This window comes from Cherax quadricarinatus, unplaced genomic scaffold (assembly GCF_038502225.1).
Source record: "Cherax quadricarinatus isolate ZL_2023a unplaced genomic scaffold, ASM3850222v1 Contig85, whole genome shotgun sequence".
In the NCBI taxonomy this organism is placed as follows: Eukaryota; Metazoa; Arthropoda; class Malacostraca; order Decapoda; family Parastacidae; genus Cherax; species Cherax quadricarinatus.
The window spans coordinates 128,952-155,600 of NW_027195111.1; the positions used below are offsets into that span (position 1 = coordinate 128,952).

Genomic DNA, 26,649 nt, shown 5'->3' on the forward strand with positions numbered 1-26,649 from the left:
TAGTGATGATGTGAGTGAATTTAAGGCCAGCAAAGGTTGGTTTGAGAGATTTAAGAAGCGTAGTGTCATACATAGTGTGATAAGGCATGGTGAGGCTGCCAGTTCGGACCACAAAGCAGCTGAAAAATATGTGCAGGAATTCAAGGAGTATATAGAAAGTTAAGGACTGAAACTTGAACAAGTGTTTAATTGTGATGAAACAGGCCTGTTTTGGAAGAAAATGCCAAGTAGGACTTACATTACTCAGGAGGAAAAGGCACTCCCAGGACATAAGCCTATATGCTAGTGGTGATTACAAAGTGAAGCTTTTATTAGTGTATCGTTCAGACAAAAGAATATCCTCAAGGCTAATTTGTGTGCGCTGTGGAGGGCAAACAGTAAGGCATGGGTCACTAGGGACTTTTTCTATGACTGGTTACACCATGCGTTTGCCCCCAATGTGAAAGATTATTACCTAACTGAAAATAAATTAGACCTTAAGTGCCTCCTGGTTTTAGACAATGCCCCTGGTCATCCTACAGACGTGGCAGAGCGACTTTATGGAGACATGAAGTTCATTAAGGTGAAGTTTTTGCCTCCTAATACCACTCCTCTCCTGCAGCCCATGGACCAGCAGGTTATTGCAAACTTCAAAAAACTGTACACAAAAGCTCTGTTTGAAAGGTGCTTTGTAGTGACCTCAGAAACTCAACTGACTCTAAGAGAGTTTTGGAGAGATCACTTTAATATCCTTAATTGTGTAAACCTTATAGGTAAGGCTTGGGAGGGAGTGACTAAGAGGACCTTGAACTCTGCTTGGAAGAAACTGTGGCCAGAATGTGTAGACAAAAGGGATTTTGAAGGGTTTCAGGCTAACCCTGAGAGGAGTATGCCAGTTGAGGAATCAATTGTGGCATTGGGGAAGTCCTTAGGGTTGGAGGTTAGTGGGGATGATGTGGAAGTTGGTGGAGGAGGACAATGAAGAACTAACCACTGATGAGCTGATAGATCAACTTCAACAGCAAGAGGCCAGACCTGAGGAAACTGGTTCGGAGGAGTGGAGAGAGAAATTGAAGAAGTTGCCTACTACAAAGATTAAGGAAATCTGTGCAATGTGGCTGAAAGTGCAAACCTTCATGGATGAAAATCACCCTCACACAGCTATTGCAAGCCGTGCTGGTGACTATTACACTGACAATGTTGTGAAACACTTTAGGGAAGTCATAAAGGAACGAGAGGTACAGGCCACTATGGACAGATATGTTGTGCGACAGAAGTCCAGTGACTCTGAAGCTGGTCCTAGTGGCATTAAAAGAAGAAGGGAAGTAACCCCAGAAAAGGACTTGACACCTCAAGTCTTAATGGAAGGGGAGATTCCCCTTCTAAACATTAAGACTCTCTCCTCCTCCCATCCCATCAATCATCACTAGATCTTCAATAAAGGTAAGTGTCATGTAATTGTGCATGCCTTTTTCAGTTTGTGTGTATTAAAATTAATAATATTTCATGTGGTAAAAATAATCTTTTTTCATGCTTTGGGATGTCTTGCACGGATTAATTTGATTTCCATTATTTCTTATGGGGAAAATTCATCCGCATAACGATAATTTCGCATAACAATGAGCTCTCATGAATGGATTAATATCGTTATGCGGGGGTCCACTGTATATATATATACACCCCTCTGGGTTTTTCTCCTGTTTTCTTTCTAGTTCTTGTTCTTGTTTATTTCCTCTTATCTCCATGGGGAAGTGGAACAGAATTCTTCCTCCGTAAGCCATGCGTGTTGTAAGAGGCGACTAACATGCTGGGAGCAAGGGGCTAGTAACCCCTACTCCTGTATTCATTACTAAAGTTAAAAAGAGAAACTTTTGTTTTTCTTTTTGGGCCACCCCGCCTCGGTGGGAAATGGCCAGTTTGCTGAAAAAAAAAAAGTGTATTTGTTCGATGTAAGTGTATTTGTTCAATGTCAGTAGTATATTTGTTCAATGTAAATTGTTAAAGCAGTGAAAAGAACTAAGCAATGACAGTCAAATCGATCTCCATACAGGGGATCAGCAACAGATATGACAATACTTAATCATATCAGTCAGCACCGAGAGCATGAGCTCAACCCCCACAAATTCAAATAGGCAATTACAAATGTGTAAATGCTGTGCTTGGGGAGTGGAGTAATCAGTTTTGATCCAAGGAAAGGTAGCCATAAAAAAAGTAAAATATACGACATTTTTTTTTTATTTTTTTTTTATTAACAAGTCTGTCGTCTCCCACTGAGGCGGGGTGACCCGAAAAAGAAGAAACACCTTTGCAATCACTCGCTCCATCACTGTCTTACTGCAGGCATGCTGACACTACACCTCAAAAACTGCAACACATCTCCACCCATCCTTCAGAGTAACCCGATAAAAAATAAATGGATTCGAAGAGTCACTTGTGCCCTTAGAATAAGCATAAATCCAAATAGATAGACAGACAAGAGAGAGAGAGGTACAGACAGGAGACAGAGAGAGACAGTCACACAGGTATGGACACAATCATGACTTACATAACTACCAGTGGCGTATATTCTGGGTGTGCTGGGTGAGCGCCGCACACCCACCAAAGATGCCAAATTCATCTTAAATATTAAACTCACTCAATATAATCATGGATCATAATGAAAAACCAAATTTTCTGTCCACCGTTAAGAAATATTGTGATAGGTATTCTGAGTAATAATTATGGCAGAGTAGTAGGTTCAGCATGGTAACACAACACACACCATCACAGTAAGCACCGTACGCCACTGATAACTAGTAAACAGTAGACACCGCACTGAAGAATAAGAATAAATATAGATACAATAACAGCTATGTAAACTATACACAGAGAGAAATATACACAAGTGTATATAGAGAAACATGATTAAACTGTCAATATTTATCTATTGCTTTACAAAAAACATCTACAATAAACAACCATGAGTCTTGGTAAATGGCTTAAAGTTAATTAGCCTCTAAATATCTCCGAAATATTCAGAAGAATTGGTACAGGAAGCCTTCGACTTACAATCATGTTGAGGACCTCCTGAACTGTGTATCATAATGATATAATAATGATATTATACACAATAATGATACAATAATATTATACACAATACGGAAGATTCTCAATGTGTTTAAGTCGAGGACTTACTGTATATGCTTCAGAAAAATTGGAGGACATCTAACCTCAAAAGAAATAAGTTTTCTATGTAGTTAAAAATAGCTATAATTATATGAAAACAAAGTTACATATACTGCAAAAAATATGCAAGCTTATGCAGCCTATGGGATATTCAAATTTAGGCCGAGTTTAAAGTCCACACCATTATATTCAAAGAAATAAATTGGAATTAAGTCTGAAAAAATTTGGAAGTCTGACCTCTGACAGCATGACGATGGTTGTCACCTCCTGGTCGAACACCATTCTCCAAAAGTCGGCTATTGTGTTTTCCATGGGGTCTTGTGTGACAATGAATGACTCTGCCAAGTCATAGCCCTGAGAAAAAATAAATTTATGGCATAACTGTAGAGTCCTTGGCTCAATGTGGTCTGTAACTAAAAACTGTCCAGTCCTTGGCTCAAAGTGGTTTGTAACTGATAACTGTCCAGTCCTTGGCTCAAAGTGGTTTGTAACTGATAACTGTCCAGTCCTTGGCTCAAAGTGGTTTGTAACTGATAACTGTCCAGTCCTTGGCTCAAAGTGGTTTGTAACTGATAACTGTCTAGTCCTTGGCTCAAAGTGGTTTGTAACTGATAACTGTCTAGTCCTTGGCTCAAAGTGGTTTGTAACTTTGATAACTGTCTAGTCCTTGGCTCAAAGTGGTTTGTAACTGATAACTGTCTAGTCCTTGGCTCAAAGTGGTTTGTAACTGATAACTGTCTAGTCCTTGGCTCAAAGTGGTTTGTAACTGATAACTGTCCAGTCCTTGGCTCAAAGTGGTTTGTAACTGATAACTGTCCAGTCCTTGGCTCAAAGTGGTTTGTAACTTATAACTGTCTAGTCCTTGGCTCAAAGTGGTTTGTAACTGATAACTGTCTAGTCCTTGGCTCAAAGTGGTTTGTAACTTTGATAACTGTCTAGTCCTTGGCTCAAAGTGGTTTGTAACTTTGATAACTGTCTAGTCCTTGGCTCAAAGTGGTTTGTAACTTTGATAACTGTCTAGTCCTTGGCTCAAAGTGGTTTTGGAACTTTGATAACTGTCTAGTCCTTGGCTAAAAGTGGTTTGTAACTTTGATAACTGTCTAGTCCTTGGCTCAAAGTGGTTTATAACTTTGATAACTGTCCAGTCCTTGGCTCAAAGTGGTTTGTAACTTTGATAACTGTCTAGTCCTTGGCTCAAAGTGGTTTGTAACTTTGATAACTGTCTAGTCCTTGGCTCAAAGTGGTTTATAACTTTGATAACTGTCCAGTCCTTGGCTCAAAGTGGTTTGTAACTTTGATAACTGTCTAGTCCTTGGCTCAAAGTGGTTTATAACTTTGATAACTGTCCAGTCCTTGGCTCAAAGTGGTTTGTAACTTTGAAAACTGTCTAGTCCTTGGCTCAAAGTGGTTTGTAACTGATAACTGTCTAGTCCTTGGCTCAAAGTGGTTTGTAACTTTGATAACTGTCTAGTCCTTGTCTCAAAGTGGTTTGTAACTTTGATAACTGTCTAGTCCTTGGCTCAAAGTGGTTTGTAACTTTGATAACTGTCCAGTCCTTGGCTCAAAGTGGTTTGTAACTGATAACTGTCCAGTCCTTGGCTCAAAGTGGTTTGTAACTTTGATAACTGTCTAGTCCTTGGCTCAAAGTGGTTTGTAACTGATAACTGTCCAGTCCTTGGCTCAAAGTGGTTTGTAACTGATAACTGTCCAGTCCTTGGCTCAAAGTGGTTTGTAACTGATAACTGTCCAGTCCTTGGCTCAAAGTGGTTTGTAACTGATAACTGTCCAGTCCTTGGCTCAAAGTGGTTTGTAACTTTGATAACTGTCTAGTCCTTGGCTCAAAGTGGTTTGTAACTTTGATAACTGTCTAGTCCTTGGCTCAAAGTGGTTTGTAACTTTGATAACTGTCTAGTCCTTGGCTCAAAGTGGTTTGTAACTTTGATAACTGTCTAGTCCTTGGCTCAAAGTGGTTTATAACTTTGATAACTGTCCAGTCCTTGGCTCAAAGTGGTTTGTAACTGATAACTGTCCAGTCCTTGGCTCAAAGTGGTTTGTAACTTTGATAACTGTCTAGTCCTTGGCTCAAAGTGGTTTGTAACTTTGATAACTGTCTAGTCCTTGGCTCAAAGTGGTTTGTAACTTTGATAACTGTCTAGTCCTTGGCTCAAAGTGGTTTATAACTTTGATAACTGTCCAGTCCTTGGCTCAAAGTGGTTTGTAACTTTGATAACTGTCCAGTCCTTGGCTCAAAGTGGTTTGTAACTTTGATAACTGTCCAGTCCTTGGCTCAAAGTGGTTTGTAACTTAGATAACTGTCCAGTCCTTGGCTCAAAGTGGTTTTGGAACTTTGAAAATTCTGAAACTATGATGCATAAGAATACACTGTACTTACCGTAACAAAGGAGGCATTGATGTAGGTAGAAGATGGTCTAGTGGAGAGTGGAGCCAAGATAACACGATTGGAGTCATATGGCAGGACAAAGTCGTAACGATTTTTAGGCTTGTTCTCCTCACTTGTGGCAATGGCGAAAGCCTTTCTCTCCTCAACCACTTTGCTTAAACGCTGCAAGGAAGGAAATTATGTTAAGTCTCTTTTTTTTTGATAAGTTTAGGACTAACCCTGTAGCCTACAAGAAGGATCTGAAAAATACAAAGTACAGGTAGGCCTAGCTTTACAGTACTTTGCTTTACAGTGCTTTGCTTTACAGTGCCTTGCTTTACAGTGCTTTGCCTTACAGTGCTTTGCTTTACAGTGCTTTGCTTTACAGTGCTTTGCTTTACAGTGCTTTGCTTTACAGTGCTTTGCTTTACAGTGCTTTGCTTTACAGTGCTTTGCTTTACAGTGCTTTGCTTTACAGTGCTTTGCTTTACAGTGCTTTGCTTTACAGTGCTTTGCTTTACAGTGCTTTGCTTTACAGTGCTTTGCTTTACAGTGCCTTGCTTTACAGTGCTTTGTTTCACAATACAGTGGACCCCCGCATAACGATTACCTCCGAATGTGACCAATTATGTAAGTGTATTTATGTAAGTGCGTTTGTACGTGTATGTTTGGGGGTCTGAAATGGACTAATCTACTTCACAATATTTCTTATGGGAACAAATTCGGTCAGTACTGGCACCTGAACATACTTCTGGAGTGAAAAAATATCGTTAACCGGGGGTCCACTGTATTTTGCTTTACAGCACTTCACTAATGCAGCAAATTATAACCATTCTTCATTTATTCAGACTTCCTAAAATATTCACCACATGCGGCCAACAGTAACAGCCTGGTTGATCAGGCTCTGATCCACCACAAGGCCTGGTCACAGATATGATAGTGTAAACATGCTATCAGGCTATGTTTCACTTTACAGCAATAGCTTGGAACCTAACCTGCTGTAAAATGAGGCCCTCCTGTACAGCAGTAGCCTGGCACCTAACCTGCTATATAAGCAGGGCCCTACAGTAGTCCAGAACCTAACTTGCTGTATAAGTGGGGCCCTCCAGTAGCCCAGAACCTAACCTGCTGTATAAGCAGGGCCCTCTCAGCAGCCCGGGACCTAACCTGCTATATAAACAGCACCTTACAGTAGCCCGGTACCTCACCTGCTGTATAAGCGGGGACCTACAGCAGCCTAGAACCTAACCTGCTGTATAAGCAGGGCTCTACAGTATCCGAGAATCTAGCCTGCTGTATAAGTAGGGCCCTACAGTAGCCGGGGACCTAATCTGCTGTATAAGCGAGGCCCTATAGTAGCCTGGAACTTAACCTGCTGTATAAGAAGGGCCCGTCTGCAGATGTAGTACTATGTACGTATATAGTGACTATCATTATAATTATACTGTATATTGCAGATTGGGCAGTACAAGATATATTTGTTTCATATTAGCTTAGCATATGGTATAAATTTTTATTTATTTATTTTTTTTTTTCAACAAGTCGGCCGTCTCCCACCGAGGCAGGGTGACCCAAAAAAGAAAGAAAATCACCAAAAAGAAAATACTTTCATCATCATTCAACACTTTCACCACACTCACACATTATCACTGCTTTTGCAGAGGTGCTCAGAATACAACAGTTTAGAAGCATATACATATAAAGATGCACAACATATCCCACCAAACTGCCAATATCCCAAACCCCTCCTTTAAAGTGCAGGCATTGTACTTCCCATTTCCAGGACTCAAGTCCGGCTATATGAAAATAACCAGTTTCCCTGAATCCCTTCACTAAATATTACCCTGCTCACACTCCAACATATCGTCAGGTCCCAAGTATCATTCGTCTCCATTCACTCCTATCTAACACGCTCATGCACACTTGCTGGAAGTCCAAGCCCCTCGCCCACAAAACCTCCCTTACCCCCTCTTTCCAACCCTTTCGAGGACGACCCCTACCCCTCTTTCCTACCCCTATAGATTTATATGCTTTCCATGTCATTCTACTTTGATCCATTCTCTCTAAATGACCAAACCACCTCAACAACCCCTCTTCTGCCCTCTGACTAATGCTTTTATTAACTCCACACCTTCTCCTAATTTCCACACTCCGAATTTTCTGCATAATATTTACACCACACATTGCCCTTAGACAGGACATCTCCACTGCCTCCAACCGTCTCCTCGCTGCTGCATTTACCATCCAAGCTTCACACCCATATAAGAGTGTTGGTACTACTATACTTTCATACATTCCCTTCTTTGCCTCCATAGATAACGTTTTTGGACTCCACATATACCTCAACGCACCACTCACCTTTTTTCCCTTATCAATTCTATGATTAACCTCATCCTTCATAAATCCATCCGCCGACACGTCAACTCCCAAGTATCTGAAAACATTCACTTCTTCCATACTCCTTCTCCCCAATTTGATATCCAATTTTTCTTTATCTAAATCATTTGATACCCTCATCACCTTACTCTTTTCTATGCTCACTTTCAACTTTCTACCTTTACACACATTCTCAAACTCATCCACTAACCTTTGCAATTTTTCTTTAGAATCTCCCATAAGCACAGTATCATCAGCAAAAAGTAACTGTGTCAATTCCCATTTTGAATTTGATTCCCCATAATTTAATCCCACCCCTCTCCCGAACACCCTAGCATTTACTTCTTTTACAACCCCATCTATAAATATATTAAACAACCATGGTGACATTACACATCCCTGTCTAAGACCTACTTTTACCGGGAAGTATTCTCCCTCTCTTCTACACACCCTAACCTTAGCCTCACTATCCTCATAAAAGCTCTTTACAGCATTTAGTAACTTAACACCTATTCCATATACTTGCAACATCTGCCACATTGCTCCTCTATCCACTCTATCATATGCCTTTTCTAAATCCATAAATGCAATAAAAACTTCCCTACCTTTATCTAAATACTGTTCACATATATGCTTCAATGTAAACACTTGATCTACACATCCCCTACCCACTCTGAAGCCTCCTTGCTCATCCGCAATCCTACATTCTGTCTTTCCTCTAATTCTTTCAATTATAACCCTACCGTATACTTTTCCTGGTATACTCAGTAAACTTATTCCTCTATAATTTTTACAATCTCTTTTGTCCCCTTCCCTTTATATAAGGGGACTATACATGCTCTCCGCCAATCCCTAGGTACCTTCCCCTCTTTTATACATTTATTAAACAAAAGTACCAACCACTCCAACACTATATCCCCTCCTGCTTTTAACATTTCTGTCATGATCCCATCAGTTCCACCTGCTTTACCCCCTTTCATTCTATGTAATGCCTCACGTACCTCCACCACACTTACATTCTGTTCTTCTTCACTCCTAAAAGATGGTATACCTCCCTGGCCAGTGCATGAAATTATCGCCTCCCTTTCTTCCTCAACATTTAAAAGTTCCTCAAAATATTCTCGCCATCTACCTAATACCTCCCTCTCCCCATCTACTAACTCCCCTACTCTGTTTTTAACTGACAAATCCATACTTTCCCTAGGCTTTCTTAACTTGTTTAACTCACTCCAAAATTTGTTCTTATTTTCATTAAAATTTCTTGACAGTGCCTCTCCCACTCTTTCATCTGCTCTCCTTTTGCACTCTCTCACCACTCTCTTCACCTTTCTTTTACTCTCCATATACTCTGCTCTTCTTATACTTCTGCTTTGTAAAAACCTCTCGTAAGCTACCTTTTTCTCTTTTATCACACCCTTTACTTCATCATTCCACCAATCACTCCTCTTTCCTCCTGCCCCCACCCTCCTATAACCACGAACTTCTGCCCCACATTCTAATACTGCATTTTTAAAACTATTCCAACCCTCTTCAACCCCCCCACTACTCATCTTTGCACTAGCCCACCTTTCTGCCAATAGTCGCTTATATCTCGCCCGAACTTCCTCCTCCCTTAGTTTATACACTTTCACCTCCCTCTTACTTGTTGTTGCCACCTTCCTCTTTTCCCATCTACCTCTTACTCTAACTGTAGCTACAACTAAATAATGATCCGATATATCAGTTGCCCCTCTATAAACATGTACATCCTGGAGCCTACCCATCAGGAAAGCACCGAACCCAGAGAAGTCACACAAGTGGTGAACGAGAGGTAACAAGGTTCAATCTAAGACAAAGGATAGCTCCAGATTCCGAAGATAAGACCTTTTCCCCAGCATCAAGGAAGCCCCGTGAAGAGACTAAGTTTGTGAAGGTAAGGAGGGCCCCCGGCGATAAGTGAAAATCGCTGGTGGGTAGAAAAGAATGATTTTTCACTATATAATGCATCTAAAATGTTTGATTACATGTTTACACTATCATATATTAAGTCCTCAACACAGCTAGGAAAAAACATACAAAAGTGAAATAAATACACAATACATACAATTTTTTTTTTTTGAACAAATCGGAATTAAAATACAGCACCAGTCCCCCTTCCCTTATGCAACTGTTGTGTAAAAATGGCAGAAAAGCAGTAAAAACACTGAGCATAATGAACAAGGACTTAATTCAAAACCACTGAAAATGTGGAACACTGAGGAGAGGTGCTGGATATATGGGGCTCCCGTATAACATTTTGAAAAACTATAAGCTTAAAAAATCTCCAGAACTAACATGTAACAGCTTGACAAACCTGGTGAGTGAAATGTTGCCACAATAAAATGTCACATTAGTTGCACTTGTGTCCTTTTACCTAACATAAAAATATTCGTCACAAACAGAATGGAATGGGATCCAAGAAGCAATTATTGTTATAGCTGTGAAGAAGTGCTAAACCCACACAGGTTGTATACTCATATACTGAATGGGGGACTGGGAGGCAGTCAGGCTTGACTCGACAAAATGGGGGAGCCGGCCATGTAAAAAAAACAAATACAAGTTTACCTGGAGTTCACCTGGAGAGAGTTCTGGGGGTCAACGCCCCCGCGGCCCGGTCTGTGACCAGGCCTCCTGGTGGATCAGAGCCTGATCAACCAGGCTGTTACTGCTGGCTGCACGCACTCCAACGTACAAGCCACAGCCCGGCTGGTCAGATACCGACTTTAGGTGCTTGTCCAGTGCCAGCTTGAAGACTGCCAGGGGTCTATTGGTAATCCCCCTTATGTATGCTGGGAGGCAGTTGAACAGTCTCGGGCCCCTGACACTTATTGTATTGTCTCTTAACGTGCTAGTGACACCCCTGCTTTTCATTGGGAGATGTTGCATCGTCTGCCAAGTCTTTTGCTTTTGTTGTGAGCGACTTTCGTGTGCAAGTTCGGTACTAGTCCCTCTAGGATTTTCCAGGTGTATATAATCATGTATCTCTCCTGCCTGCGTTCCAGGGAATACAGGTTCAGGAACTTCAAGCGCTCCCAGTAATTGAGGTGTTTTATCTCCGTTATGTGCGCTGTGAAGGTTCTCTGTACATTTTCTAGGTCAGCAATTTCACCTGCCTTGAAAGGTGCTGTTAGTGTGCAGCAATATTCCAGCCTAGATAGAACAAGCGACCTGAAGAGTGTCATCATGGGCTTGGCATCCCTAGCTTTGAAGGTTCTCATAATCCATCCTGTCCTTTTTCTAGCAGCTGCGATTGATACAATGTTACGGTCCTTGAAGATGAGATCCTCCGACATGATAACTCCCAGGTCTTTGACGTTGGTTTTTCACTCTATTTTGTGGCCGGAATTTGTTTTGTACTCTGATGAAGTTTTAATTTCCTCGTGTTTACCAAATCGGAGTAATTGAAATTTCTCATCGTTGAACATCATATTGTTTTCTGCAGCCCATTGAAAGATTTGGTTGATGTCCGCCTGGAGCCTTGCAGTGTCTGCAATGGAAGACACTGTCATGCAGATTCGGGTGTCATCTGCAAAGGAAGACACGGTGCTGTGGCTGACATCCTTGTCTATGTCAGATATGAGGATGAGAAACAAGATGGGAGCGAGTACTGTGCCTTGTGGAACAGAGCTTTTCACAGTAGCCGCCTTGGACTTTACTCTGTTGACTACTACTCTTTGTGTTCTGTTTGTGAGGAAATTATAAATCCATCTACCAACTTTTCCTGTTATTCCTTTAGCACACATTTTGTGCGCTATTATGCCATGGTCACACTTGTCGAAGGCTTTTGCAAAGTCTGTATATATTACATCTGCATTCTTTTTGTCTTCTAGTGCATCTAGGACCTTGTTGTAGTGATCCAATAGTTGAGACAGACAGGAGCGACCTGCTCTAAACCCATGTTGCCCTGGGTTGTGTAATTGATGAGTTTCTAGATGGGTGGCGATCTTGCTTCTTAGGACCCTTTCAAAGATTTTTATGATACGGGATGTTAGTGCTATCGGTCTGTAGTTCTTTGCTATTGCTTTACTGCCCCCTTTGTGGAGTGGGGCTATGTCTGTTGTTTTTAGTAACTGTGGGACGACCCCCGTGTCCATGCTCCCTCTCCATAGGATGGTAAAAGCTCGCGATAGGGGCTTCTTGCAGTTCTTGATGAACACGGAGTTCCATGAGTCTGGCCCTGGGGCAGAGTGCATGGGCATGTCATTTATCGCCTGTTCGAAGTCATTTGGCGTCAGGATAACATCAGATAGGCTTGTGTTAACCAAAGTCTGTGGCTCTCTCATAAAAAATTCATTTTTATCTTCGACTCTCAGTCTGGTTAGCGGCTTGCTAAAAACTGAGTCATACTGGGACTTGAGTAGCTCACTCATTTCCTTGCTGTCATCTGTGTAGGACCCATCTTGTTTAAGTAGGGGCCCAATACTGGACATTGTTCTCAACTTTGATTTGGCATAGGAAAAGAAATACTTTGGGTTTCTTTCGATTTCATTTATGGCTTTTAGTTCTTCCCGCGATTCCTGACTCCTATAAGATTCCTTTAGCTTAAGTTTGATGTTTGTTATTTCTCTGACCAGTGACTCCCTACGCATTTCAGATATATTGACCTCTTTTAGCCGCTCTGTTATTCTTTTTCGTCGCCTGTAAAGGGAGCGCCTGTCTCTTTCTATTTTACATCTACTCCTCCTTTTTCTTAGAGGAATAAGCCTTGAGCATACATTGAGTGCCGCCGAGTTAATCTGTTCTAGGCATAAGTTGGGGTCTGTGTGGCTTAGTCTATCTTCCCAGCTTATATCGTTTAGGATTTGGTTTACTTGGTCCCACTTTATGTTCTTGTTATTGAAGCTGAATTTGGGGAAGGCTCCCTCGTGACTAATCTCATTATGTCGGTCTGGGGCTCCGCACATACATGTCTGAACCTCAATTATGGTGTGATCTGAGTATATTGTTTTTGATATGGCGACATTTCGTATCAGATCATCATTATTAGTGAAGATGAGGTCTAGTGTATTCTCCAGTCTAGTAGGCTCTATTTTTGCTGGTTTAAGTTGAATTTTGTGCAGAGATTTAAAAGCTCATGTGTGTGTGAGTTTTCGTCAGAGCTGCCTCCTGGTGTTATCACCAACAACATTATTTGCTATATTCCTCCATTTTAGGTGCCTTAAGTTGAAATCCCCCAGGAGCAAGATGTTGGGGGCAGGAAATAGGAAATAAAATCTGAGTGCTTTTATGTGCTTACACACATTTTCACTGTAATATTATTCCATATTTGCAACCAATTTTCTTATTCTTTTTAGTAATTATTACAGGAAAAGGGGTTACTAGCCCATTGTTCCTGGCATTTCAGTTGACTTTTACAACACGCAGCGAGGAGGTGGTTGGAGGCAGTGGAGATGTCCTGTCTAAGGGCAATGTGTGGTGTAAATATTATGCAGAAAATTCGGAGTGTGGAAATTAGGAGAAGGTGTGGAGTTAATAAAAGTATTAGTCAGAGGGCAGAAGAGGGGTTGTTGAGGTGGTTTGGTCATTTAGAGAGAATAGATCAAAGTAGAATGACATGGAGAGTATTTAAATCTGTAGGGGAAGGAAGGCGGGGTAGGGGTCATCCTCAAAAAGGCTGGAGGGAGGGGGTAAAGGAGGTGTTGTGTGTGAGGGGTTTGGACTTCCAGCAAGCGTGCGTGAGTGTGTTAGATAGAAGTGAATGGAGACGAATGGTATTTGGGATCTGACGAGCTGTTGGAGTGTGAGCAGGGTAATATTTAGTGCAGGGATTCAGGGAAACCGGTTATTTTATATAACCGGACTTCAGTCCTGGAAATGGGGAGTACAATGCCTGCACTCTAAAGGAGGAGTTTGGGATATTAGCAGTTTGGAGGGGTATATTGTGTATTTTTATATGTATATACTTCTAAACTGTTGTATTCTGGAGACCTCTGCAAAAACAGTGATTATGTGTGAGTGAGATGAAAGTGTTGAATGATGATGAAAGTATTTTCTTTTTGAGGATTTTCTTTCTTTTTGGGTCACCCTGCCTCGGTGGGAGACGGCCGACTTGTTGAAAAAAAAAAAAACTGCAACCATGCATTCTATTGTGATTTCTTCCATATAACACATGACAGTCTACTAACCTCAAACTCTTTCTCCAGAGGTGAGGAGTCATCCAAGCTGTCATGATGAGTGTGGTTGCTATAAGCTTCCTTAAGCTGAGGTATGCTCAGTTCAGTGTTTCCAAACTGAACATACTCCATTAGTGCTCGGTGGATGAAGACGTATTGTTTCTGAAAAAGGTCATTCGTGTAAGAAAATTCAACAAATACAAAATAAGAAAATTTTGTGAGCAAAGTAATGTTTATGAAGGGGTTCGTGAAAACTGGTTAGCCGGACTTGAGTCCTGGAGGTGGGAAGTACACTGTCTGCACTCGGAAGTACAGTGCCTGCACTCTGAAGGAGGGATGGGGATATGTTGCAGTTCAGAGCTGTAGTACTGGTGCCACTCTGGCATGACAGTGATGGAGTGAATAATGGTGAAAGTGTTTTTTTATGCCACCCTGCCTCGGTGGAAATGGTCGGCGTGTAAAGAAAAAACCCACTAGGTTAAAATATTCTATATTACTTATCAACATTGATTTGTTTGCATGGGGGGGAAAAAATGCGACACCATGACACCTGCTTAGGTAATAATGAGTATCTGTACTTACTGGAAAAAGCACACATGTAACAAGTTTATACATATTTTTTTTCAATGAACCAACCATACACAAATAACCCGCACATAAAAGAGAGAAGCTTACGACGACGTTTCAGTCCGACTTGGACCATTGATAAAGTCACACTAACAGAGGTGGAGCAGGACGGCTATATATAGGCAGGAAGAGGTGGTAGTAGTAGTAGTAGTACAAGAATTGTATATAATACCGACAGGATGAAATTAAGACACATGCACAACACCTGGGCATCCCCATCGTAGACGTTTCGCCGTCCAGCCAGCCACTGGATGGCGAAATGTCCACAACAAAGACAACCAGACGCCGCACGTGTGTCTCACCAAGGCAGGGTGACCTAAAATGAAAAACGAAAGTTTTTCTTGTTACATTTAGTAATGTATACAGGAGAAGGGAGGGGTTACTAGCCTCTTGTTCCTAGCATTTTAGTCGCCTCTTACAACATGCATGGCTAACGGAGAAAGAATTCTGTTCCACTTCCCATGGAGAATAACAGGTATATTTTACAGATTAAATAATTAAAAATCAAACTTACTAAAGACTGTACAAGGAAGTTTCTTTGGTGTCGGAGGTCACAGATAAGGTTGAAGATGGAGGCATGACCTTCTTCATCCAGCTCCATTACAAGAGAATCAAGAGCTACCAGGGTCCCTGTCCGTCCAACACCAGCGCTGAAAATCACAATAATGTCACTTGAAATATCTGTAAATAATTCAACAGTGGCGACTTGATAAAATTTGCCTGTAACCTTAAATCTTCATGAAGAACAAAGAAAAGATCAGCAATCCTGCAAAAGTGCATAACAAGCTCCTGTTTCACATTAATAATAGGAGAGAAGATAGTAGTATCTACTTGCATCATAGCTTTTGTCTATCAACCTACCTTAACTGCCCAGGTTCTCATAAATACTGTTCAAGTAAGCAGAGACAAACTTGCAGTTTAAAAGTGGCCCCTACATCATGGTTGCTGTCTACCAACCTACCTACACTGCCCAGGTTCTAATAAATACTGCTGAAGTGAGGAGAGACAAACCTGCAGTGTATGAGGAGTGGGCCCTGGTCATGTGAGTATGCTTCAAGGATGCGTCGCAAGAATGACAGCACACCAGTGGGATGCTCAGGAGCAACGAAGTCCTTCCACAACAGATAGTGGTACTGACGAACTTCATGGGTGTGCTGCTCCTCACCTTCACCCCATTCTGCCCTCAATGTACGAACCATGAAATCTGCAAGTGTCAAAATATAAATAGAATTTTTTTTTTCAATGAACCAGCCGTATTGAAACATTTTTTTTTTTTCAACAAGTCAGCCGTCTCCCACCGAGGCAGGGTGACCCAAAAAAGAAAGAAAATCCCCAAAAAGAAAATACTTTCATCATCATTCAACACTTTCACCACACTCACACATTATCACTGTTTTTGCAGAGGTGCTCAGAATACAACAGTCTAGAAGCATATACATATAAAGATACACAACATATCCCTCCAAACTGCTAATATCCCAAACCCCTCCTTTAAAGTGCAGACATTGTACTTCCCATTTCCAGGACTCAGGTCCGGCTATATAAAAATAACCAGTTTCCCTGAATCCCTTCACTAAATATTACCCTGCTCACACTCCACAGATCGTCAGGTCCCAAATACCATTCGTCTCCATTCACTCCTATCGAACACACTCATGCACGCCTGCTGGAAGTCCAAGCCCCTCGCCCACAAAACCTCCCTTACCCCTTCCTTCCAACCTTTTCAAGGATGACCCTTGCCCCGCCTTCCTTCCCCTACAGATTTACATGCTCTCCATGTCATTCTACTTTGATCCATTCTCTCTAAATGACCAAACCACCTCAACAACCCCTCTTCAGCCCTCTGACTAATACTTTTATTAACTCCACACCTTCTCCTAATTTCCACACTCCAAATTTTCTGCATAATATTTACACCACACATTGCCCTTAGACAGGACATCTCCACTGCCTCCAACCGCCTCCTCGCTGCTGCATTCACAACCCAAGCTTCACACCCATATAAGAGTGTTGGTACTACTATACTTTCATACATTCCCTTCTTTGCCTCCATAGATAATGTTTTTTGTCTCCACATATACCTCAATGCACCACTCACCTTTTTTTCCCTCATCAATTCTATGATTAACCTCATCCTTCATAAATCCATCTGCCGACACGTCAACTCCCAAGTATCTGAAAACATTCACTTCTTCCATACTCCTCCTCCCCAATTTAATATCCAGTTTTTCTTTATCTAAATCATTTGATACCCTCATCACCTTACTTTTTTCTATGTTCACTTTCAACTTTCTACCTTATTAGTATATATTAGCAGTTTGGAGGGATATGTTGTGTATCTTTATACGTATATGCTTCTAAACTGTTGTGTTCTGAGCACCTCTGCAAAAACAGTGATTATGTATGAGTGAGGTGAAAGTGTTGAATGATGATGAAAGTATTTTCTTTTTGGGGATTTTCTTTCTTTTTGGGTCACCCTGCCTCGGTGGGAGACGGCCGACTTGTTAAAAAAAAAAAATTTATTTAACCAGTCTCCATTTCACCTGAACAACTAACTAACCTGAGTATGCTTTTTCCTTGACAAGATAAACAGTGATGTTGCCAAAGGTTTTAGGCTGTCCTGCTTCAGGCCAGTACTTTACGCACTTGATTTTTCCTGTTTCCTCTAAATTAGTGAGCATGACGCACACTCCGCATCCTTGTTCAACTATCATCCGCCAGAAGTCATCCACTGTTGTGTCCATTGGTCCTAAAGGGAGAGAAATATATGAATTTAAATAAGCACATGAGTTCATGATGTGGGAAGTACAGTGCCAACAGTGTGAAGGATGAGTGAAGATGTCAGTTCATGATGTGGGAAGTACAGTACCTACAGTATGAAGGATGAGTGGAGATGTCAGTTCATGATGCGAGAAATACAGTGCCTACAGTGTGAAGGATGAGTGAGAATGATGTAGTTTGGAGAGTCATTTGATTGGCGATGTCTGCACATTTTTGGCAAGATAGATATTGAATAAATAACCATGGGGAAGTGGAACAGAATTCTTCCTCAGCAAGCCATGCATGTCGTAAAAGGCAACTAAAATGCCAGGAGCAAGGGGCTAGTAACCCCTTCTCCTGTATATATTACTAAATTTAAAAGGAAAAACTTTCATTTTTTCATTTTGGGTCACCCCGCCTCAGAGGGATACAGCCGGTTTGTTGAAAAACGAAGAGTGTCTTTTCATTTTTAGATCTCCCTACCCAGGTTAGGAAACAGCCAATGAATTTTTTCAACACACTGGTCGTCTCCCACCAAGGCAGGGTGATCCGAAAAAGAAAAACTATAGTTTTTCTTTTTACAATTAGTAATTTATATGGAAGGGGTCCCTAGCACCTTGCTCCTGGCATTTTAGTTTCCTCTTATGATACACATGGCTTACAGAGGAAGAATTATTTTCCACTACCCCATGGAGATGATATTATCATCATTATTACACATGAAGATATTATTATTATCATTACACATGTGACTGAGCGTTTAACAACCCTGCATCTTGAGGCCAGTCTTCATTGCTGATTGCCTAATCAAGCAGAATGCTGGTGCTAGTGGCCCACATGGACATCACAACCTGGCTGATCAGGCAGCAGGAAGCAAGAGTTTCCTCTTGAAAACTTGTAAATTTGTTTTAGCAATAAATTGAATGAACTAACAATATATGAATATTATGATGGTATACAATACCGACAAGTTGACAAGTAAGACGGAGGTTTCCCCTACACAGTAGGCTTCTTCAGCCAAGTACAGAGACAGCAGAAGCAGTAGGGATGTAAATCTGATGTAATTAGTCTATAACCCTTTAAGATGTAGTTTTGAGGTGGTCAGTCCCTCAGCCTGGAGAAGAGTTCTCAAATGAACACATCTACCATGTAGTGAAAAGTTTCAGAATAAAGATACCTAACTGTTCTAACAATATACACCCAACTTACCCTGAGCACAGATAAACTTCTTGCGCTCCTTGTAACCCAAGACGTAGTTGGCGTTGATGTAGTCTGAACCAATGGCCCCATTGACCTGGGTCAACTTCACCCGTGTTTGGTCGTAAGCCTTGATATCTGGGTAACGATTCTTGGGAGCATTCTCTATGAGGTCTGACGCACGACTGGTTCGATCATAAAACTTCTCGGGCAGGGCCTAAAAATATACCGGAATAAAATACACGCTAAAAATAGCACATCACAAAGCTTTTAATGAACAAATACAGTTTATAGAAAGCGTTCTAAAGCAAGCTACGTATTAATGAGGTATGCCTGTACAGTGCACACACAAAAACAACGAACGTAGATAAACAATCAATGTAAGGGACCCTACATAATGGAGTTAAGATACAGGAGGCAAAATATTTGGATGAACAAAAGTTTGATACAACAGTCGGTCCACTGCATGGGGCATTTGTCCATTAGGGGAATTACATGGTCTCCCATACAATGGACCAAGTTGATGAAGGTGTGAGGTAAAACAGAGGTGAAGGTGTCAGGTGGTTCTCAGCTCTGTTTACATCACAAAAGTTTCTGTTGCCACTATGTATTACTGCCTTTATTCACACTGCATTACACCAGTATGGCCTCGCATGTGTCCGGCAAATTTCCCATGTAATACACAAATAACCCGCTTCTGTCTTTTATGTGCGGGTTATTTGTGTATCGTTCCAGTCACGGTATTGTGCCTTTTTGTTATTCCCATGTAATAGATCAGTCCACTGCATCGAGTATTTATCCATTATCTTATGATTATGGAAAATCAATTTCATAATTTTTTGCAATGGATTTTGGGTACAATGAATGACACAAGTGCAATACTTGGGTATCTTCATTGTCAAAATATTCTGCCTGCTCTGCAGGCTTCTACAATTAAATACAGAGGTGACAAATATTGCAGAGAGAAGTAGTGAACAGGCACTGATGATATGATGAAAAAAACACTTACATGCATTTTTTTTTTTAACATGCTAGTTGTCTCCACCAAGGCTGGGTGACCCGAAAAAGAAAATACTTTGACCATCGTTCACACCATTACTGTCTTGCCTGAGGTGCCAGACAGTTTAACTGTCCCTCTAAACAGCAAATATCTCAAACCCTTCCTTTAGAGTTCAGGCATTGTAATTCCCACCTCCAGGACTCAAATCTGGCTAACTGGCTTTCCAGAATTCCTTCACAAAATATTATCCTGCTCACACTCCAACAGCTCGTTTCACCACTAGTGGCTTTGTCAGTCTTCATTAGGACTGAGGAAGTCACTTAGGGCAAAATGTTGTCTCTAATATATGTCCTGGACTGTACCTAAGTGTCTTCTTCCACATCTTGTTGGTATCACCAGACCATTTTTTCAGACACCTGTTATAGGTAGGGTCAAACCACACAACTGACTTACTGGAACACCACCTGGTCAGACATGAAGGACAGAGATAAAACTAGCCACATAGATGCCTGAAAGGTGCTCTGTTCTGTATACAAAACAACCCAACAGAAATAAGGCTTTCAGTTTAGCCAAACCTGTAGTCCAACTTCCCCACCAGAAGCAGGTCACTGATAGAACCTTCAGTCCTCCTTCAGTGCTTCTATCTTACACCCAAGCCGTGAGCTAACCAGGCTACTTACCTGGCTATACAGGTGCTCAACTTACGATGGGGTTACTTCTGACAAACCCATCATAAATCAAAAATACTGTATTTCGAATATGAATGATACAATAAATAATTAAGTAAATAACTACTGTCACTGAATAAGTAAATAAATAATTTCTGTAACTAGCTAAATACAAGTATTGAAAAGTACCATATTTTGTGGCTTATAAGAAGTGCTTTAGTTCCAATGGTTCAGCATCAGTGGTGTGGTGGCCCGGTGGCCTGGTGGCTAAAGCTCCCGCTTCACACATGGAGGGCCCGGGTTCGATTCCCGGCGGGTGGAAACATTCGACACGTTTCCTTACACCTGTTGTCCTGTTCACCTAGCAGCAAATAGGTACCTGGGTGTTAGTCGACTGGTGTGGGTCGCATCCTGGGGGACAAGATTAAGGACCCCAATGGAAATAAGTTAGACAGTCCTCGATGACGCACTGACTTTCTTGGGTTATCCTGGGTGGCTAACCCTCCGGGGTTAAAAATCCAAACGAAATCTTATCTTATCTTATCAGATGTAACTGGGAGAGCTACAGCCCACCCCACACCCCAAATTTATAGCTCCCATCCCAGACCTTCAGTTTACAGGACAGAGGGTGGTTTTTAGAGACATTTTATGGGGATAAAACATGCATCTAATAAGCCGCGAAATACAGTAAATAAATTAATACAAGTTACGGACTTGCTGCCTTCATACTGGGTAATTATCTCAAGTTTCATCTCCAAAGTAATTGCTGCTGCACCATCATAAAGTCGAAATATCGCAAGTCGAGGAATACCTGTACAGTGGACCCCCGCTTTACGATCACCTCCTAATGCGACCAATTATGTAAGTGTATTTATGTAAGTGCGTTTGTACGTGTATGTTTGGGGGTCTGAAATGGACTAATCTAATTCACAATATTCCTTATGGGAACAAATTCGTTCAGTACTGGCACCTGAACATACTACTGGAATGAAATAATATCGTAAACCAGGGGGTCCACTGTACTCTTATAATAAATATGCTTCTTGAAGATCCCTGTTTACTGGCTGAAGAAACCTGTACCATAGGCAAAAATGTTTCAATAAAATTGTTCTCTGCAAATTATAGAATAAGATTCATAGAAAAGAGAGAGAATACCTATGGTAACAAGCCGAGCAAAAAGTTCAGTCTGAAATATAGCCTACCTCGTATTCCCGTCGGAATCCAAGTTCCGAGTCTTTGAGTTTCTCAATGTATTGGGAAACAAGTTCGTCTCGTGGAACTGGCTTCACATCCACTGCCGGCTGTGACATAAGTGTGTGTGATCGTCGCAGCGAACGGAAGATCCTCCTGAAATTGAGTTACATAGTCATTTTATATTAATTTATTAACACATCGGCTGATTCCCACCAAGGTAGGGTGGCCCAAAAAAGAAAAACTTTCATCATCATTCACTCCATCACTGTCTTGCCAGAGGGGTGCTTTACACTACAGCTATAAAACTGCAACATTAACACCCCTCCTTCAGAGTGTAGACACTGTACTTCCCACGTCACGTCACGTCAGCCACATACCAAAGTAGGGTAACCTAAAGGAGGAAACACATTCACCATCACTCGTTCAATAGCTGTCTTGCCAGAAGTATGTCTTACCAAGGTACAGTGATACAACAACACATTCACTCCAGTCTAACACACACACACATTTCTTTACTTAACAAATCCACTAGCAACTCCAGTACTTCAACCTGCAACTCTTCTTTCAATCTTCAACTTCATTAGTCTGCCTTAATTACTCCACATGATAGTGGCTTTCCTTTATGCTTAACAATATTTTATGACATATAATCTACATTTTGTATACTGCAGAAAGAAATAAAGTTTATATCTGTTTTTGTTATTGATTCCATAACTTCTTGCAAACTTCCAATATTTCTTTGAAATGATGGATAATATTTTTAGTAACTCCACACCTCCTAATTTCCTAATTCTTCTGTATCCCATTGAGGCAGGGTGACCTAAAAAGAAAAACAAAAGTTTCTCTTTTTAAATTTAGTAATGTATACAGAAGGGGTTACTAGCCCCTTGCTCCCAGCATTTTAGTTGCCTCTTATGACACACATGGCTTATGGAGGAAGAATTCTTTTCCGCTTCCCCATGGGGAATTATTATGATGATTATTATTATTATTATTATTACAGTGTAATAATACTACTTACCCAAGAGACCCAGAAAGACTCTCAGCCACCTCCTCCTCTTCCAGATGTTTATTCCTCCGACGATAAAAGCACAGCAGAGTACAAAGTCCGATGCTAAGCAAGAGCAGGAACATGAAGAGTCCCGTAGCGACGTAAATAATCTGCATCTCGTTAATGCGAGTTGGAGGTCCTGTATCGACCACATCTTCAACAGGCTGCACCACGGGAAAATACTCGCTGTACGCCGTCAGCAGCTTGCCATCTTCTGGTTGTACTGGAAGTAACAAGATGAAAATTCATGTAATAACAGGAATTAAAGTACAGTAAGTTCTCAACTTACAAACACATTTGGAACCTTTTGTATTATATGTTATAATAATGATATTATACACAATAAGGATATAATGTTGATATAAACAATAAAGATTCTCAACATGTTTGTAAACAAAGGACTTAATCCATTACCCCTTTTAGTTTTTGTGTGAACAAAAATTCAACGCAGAAAGCAAGCATAATATAGGAAAGGCCTGGGGAGGCCTAGGGAGGCCTGGGTAAGCCTGGGGATGTGACTAACGAACAGATGAAATGTTTTATTGCAAGGATTGTCTACACTGTTTATTCTGGAGTCGATTCTGAAAATGGCAATTTTTTATTTTGTGTGAATTAGCTAAATTACCAATTTCTGATCACTTCATTGGGTAGACGAAATACATAAATGGACTTTTTCTTGTACTCAGTCGATAGAATAGAAGGAACACTAACAAAATAACCATGAGTTTGGTTGACTGGAACACTAGAATTGGCTGAAAATAAGGATCAAAATGGGTGAAATCACTTATGTGTAAATATCCTCAAGACCACTATGAGAGAGCGTAATTCCCTAAGTTTTATTACCCTCGGAAAAAGATTTGACCATTTCAGGAGAAATTTTTTGGGGGGTGGGGGGATGGGGGAGTAATTCTTTGACCCTGAGAGCAAGTTTTGGATCAAGGGGTAAAAAATAGGGTTCGTAGAGAGGCTAAAAATGCACAAAAATATTATTCAAGAATTAAAATTCAATATCAAATACCAAAATAATGTTTCAATAACAAAATCATAACAAGCAACACAAAAATAATATTTTAATAATTAAAATTACTACACAGAACATGACATGAGATCTGTTGTACTTGACATCACAATACTCAACACAGTACAAGCATTATATTTGACATCACAAAACAACAAGCATCATACCTGACATGACAATGAAGCCAGTATAGTTGGACTCCCTGGAGAGCAGACCGTCAATCACCGGAGGTGCGACTTGGAGGGACAACAAGGTCCGCCTGTTTCCTCGTGTGACAGGAGCGATGGCATGCACGGGACTGCCGCTGCGGAGTGCAGACATTTCACCTGCTGGGTTTATTTCACCCAAGCAAGCTGCACATCCTCCAGACCAGTTACCCACAACTTTCCCATCACCTAAGAATAGGTATTTATCCTTGATGTTCCATCTGTAAGAGATTGTCAAAGGTTAATTTATAAGACTGTACACAACTTTTCCGAGGCCTAAGAATATTTATCTGTGATATTCCATCTGTAATATGCATTGCCAGCTAATTTATAAGACTGTACTTCATGTATCAAAGAATCTGTCCTCAATTCTCTAACCAAATTTGTATTCAACTACTGATAACAGTCAATGGATTAATTCAGCAGTTGAAAATTAGATTAACTACTGATAACCATGGGAAAGTGGAACAGAATTCTCCTCCATAAGTCATGTGTGCCACAAAAGGCGATTAAAATGCCAGGAGCAAGGGGCTAGTAACCCCTTCTCCTGTATATATTACTAAATGTAAAAAAAAAAAAAAAATTAAATAGAAATAATTATTGTGGCAACGTTTCACTCTCCAGGAGCTCTATCAAGCAGTTACCACTTGACAAAGTTCTTGGAGAGCAAAACATTGCCAGAATAAAATGTCACATAAATGGCACATCTGTCCTTCTACCTAACATTAATCAACATAGTTGAACAGTACAGTCTAAGAACAGTCTTCTCAGAGCTTTAAGACTAACTGGAAAATCTCTAAGAAACTAATCACTATGCAAGTAGTCACAAAAATATAGAGTTATTAGGTTAATGCATTTTTTGTGTAAAATAAGACAATCGCCGAGCAATCCAAGAACTTACCCGGAAAATGCCTCGGCCACGTAGGCACCAGTGGAGGAAGGGGAACGATGAACCTCCTCATAGGTGCTGATTGGCAGCTTACTCGGCTCTGGTAGAGTTTGCAGCATTGAATCCCCTTCTAGCTTAACCACCACAATCCTATTACAGATTTCACCAATTGTTACAAGGATTCACAAAGTTGTATTAATGCATACAAATCAGAGAATGGGTGAGGATTTGAACCCATGGTCAATCCTTAAACTCACAGGCCAGTGTGTTAACAACTTGACCAACTGGCTTTAATAAGATTCATCCAACTAGGTATATTTCTATACACCATAGCAAAATTAGCATGGGCAGAAAATTACTGTGTTTTGTGGCATATAAGACACACCCTAAATTTAGCATGAAATGCATTTCAAAACTAAAATTGAGGGAAATTTTCTAAAGCCAGTTAAATGGAATTATTTATAGACCCCCAAACCTGACCTTCACCGTGTAGGATGTAGGGTGATTCTGAGGGCCAGATTTTGAAAAAAAGATGCATCTTATATGCTGAAAATACAGAACATGTAGCACAGAGAATCTTCCTGGTTTTTAAAATAGTTTATCCATTACTTTAGTTCAGAAGTCTCTTCTTAAAAACAATTCAAAATGCAGACATTTAGCAGTGACAAATAACAAAGGCACAATACCATGACTGGAACAACACACAAAAAACTGCACATAAGAGAAAGAAACTTGTGATGACATTTTGGTCCAACTTGGACCATTTTCAAGTTATACTGCGACCTGTAAATGGTCCAAGTCGGACTGAAATGTCATCATAACCTTTCTCTCTCTCTCTCTCCCCTATGTACAGGTTATTTGTGTTGTGTTTAGCAGTGATGACAAACCTGTGGCAACATATTGTTCCGTTTCGTTCGGATACTCGTGGAACAGGAAGTTTGAGTACGACTTGGCCTTCATGGTAGTATTTCCACCAGGTTACGCGCTCCGAAAATGGAACCCAGACGGGCATGCGACACACGGCGTTCATGGGCGAGCTGTACTGCCTCTTAATCCCCGCGTAAACCTAACAAATTGTAAATCAATCTATAATTATTCAAAATTTTATTAATCCGTAAAGTTAAATCATCAGATTGCAAAAATATAAAAAAAAAAAAAAACCTTCTAAACCCAGAAAATGTAAATAAACCATTTATTATTGAAAATTTTATCATTTATCCATAAATTAATTTTTTACTGTTCTTAAGATAAAAATGAAAATTATTTCCCTTCTATGATATTATTCCATTCATGGGGAGCACTAAATCCTCAGGGGCACAGCATCATGGAAGAAGGTATTCAGGTTCACTTCAAGGAATTAAACCTTTGACCCGATTCCTTTATCAAGAACTCCTCACTGGCATCAAGGAACCTTCCTTGAGGGGTTACCCTTCTTAAACTAAAAATGTGTCAATTTTAAATTATTTAAATACTGAATATTTTAATGACATATACAACAGTGTGCAACATACTCTGCAACACAGTGCAACACACTGTGCCTCTTGCAATGTATTTAGTAACACAGAGTTCACTCCCACAAGCAGGTTCTTAACACCCAGGCCATTCCCCAGCAAGGCAGGATGGTCCACAGAGAAACACATTCATCATCACTTAGTCAATAGCTGTCTGACCAGTGGTGTTCAGACATCACCATTCAAATGACCCTCTGAACCACAAGATGACCAAAGCACGGTACAGGTGGGGTTAGAACCCATGGCAAATGAATCGTAAGACTCCAGGCCAGTGCGTAAGCCACTGGGCCAGTGGTTTATGCATTTGCCATGGGTTCTAACCCCACCTATACAGTGGTTTGTTTGCAATAGTGTTATTGCAATTTTGTGAGTCACATGATGACCATCCATTCCTAAGATTGTGGTCACTATGGTTCTCCTTTTCATAAGTCGGAAACCAAAATCAAAATTTCTACTTCTTTACACAGTATACAATTTTTTTTTTTTTTCAACAAGTC

General features: G+C 40.6%; 1 protein-coding gene across 2 annotated transcripts in view; it reads right to left on the bottom strand.

Moving 5' to 3' along the window:
- Positions 1-26,649, bottom strand: part of Ptp69D (Protein tyrosine phosphatase 69D) — a 105,079-nt gene that overhangs the window by 25,067 nt on the left and 53,363 nt on the right. For both annotated transcript variants that reach the window (XM_053799673.2, XM_053799674.2), the window contains exons 11-22: positions 25,529-25,707; positions 24,654-24,791; positions 23,714-23,973; positions 22,499-22,751; positions 21,486-21,630; positions 18,628-18,832; positions 17,219-17,407; positions 15,670-15,862; positions 15,173-15,308; positions 14,044-14,193; positions 5,537-5,707; positions 3,382-3,498 (exon numbers count right to left, since the gene is read on the bottom strand). In XM_053799673.2, coding sequence (XP_053655648.1) covers positions 3,382-3,498; positions 5,537-5,707; positions 14,044-14,193; positions 15,173-15,308; positions 15,670-15,862; positions 17,219-17,407; positions 18,628-18,832; positions 21,486-21,630; positions 22,499-22,751; positions 23,714-23,973; positions 24,654-24,791; positions 25,529-25,707 — 2,136 coding nt within the window. The remainder of the gene's footprint in view (positions 1-3,381; positions 3,499-5,536; positions 5,708-14,043; positions 14,194-15,172; positions 15,309-15,669; positions 15,863-17,218; positions 17,408-18,627; positions 18,833-21,485; positions 21,631-22,498; positions 22,752-23,713; positions 23,974-24,653; positions 24,792-25,528; positions 25,708-26,649) is intronic.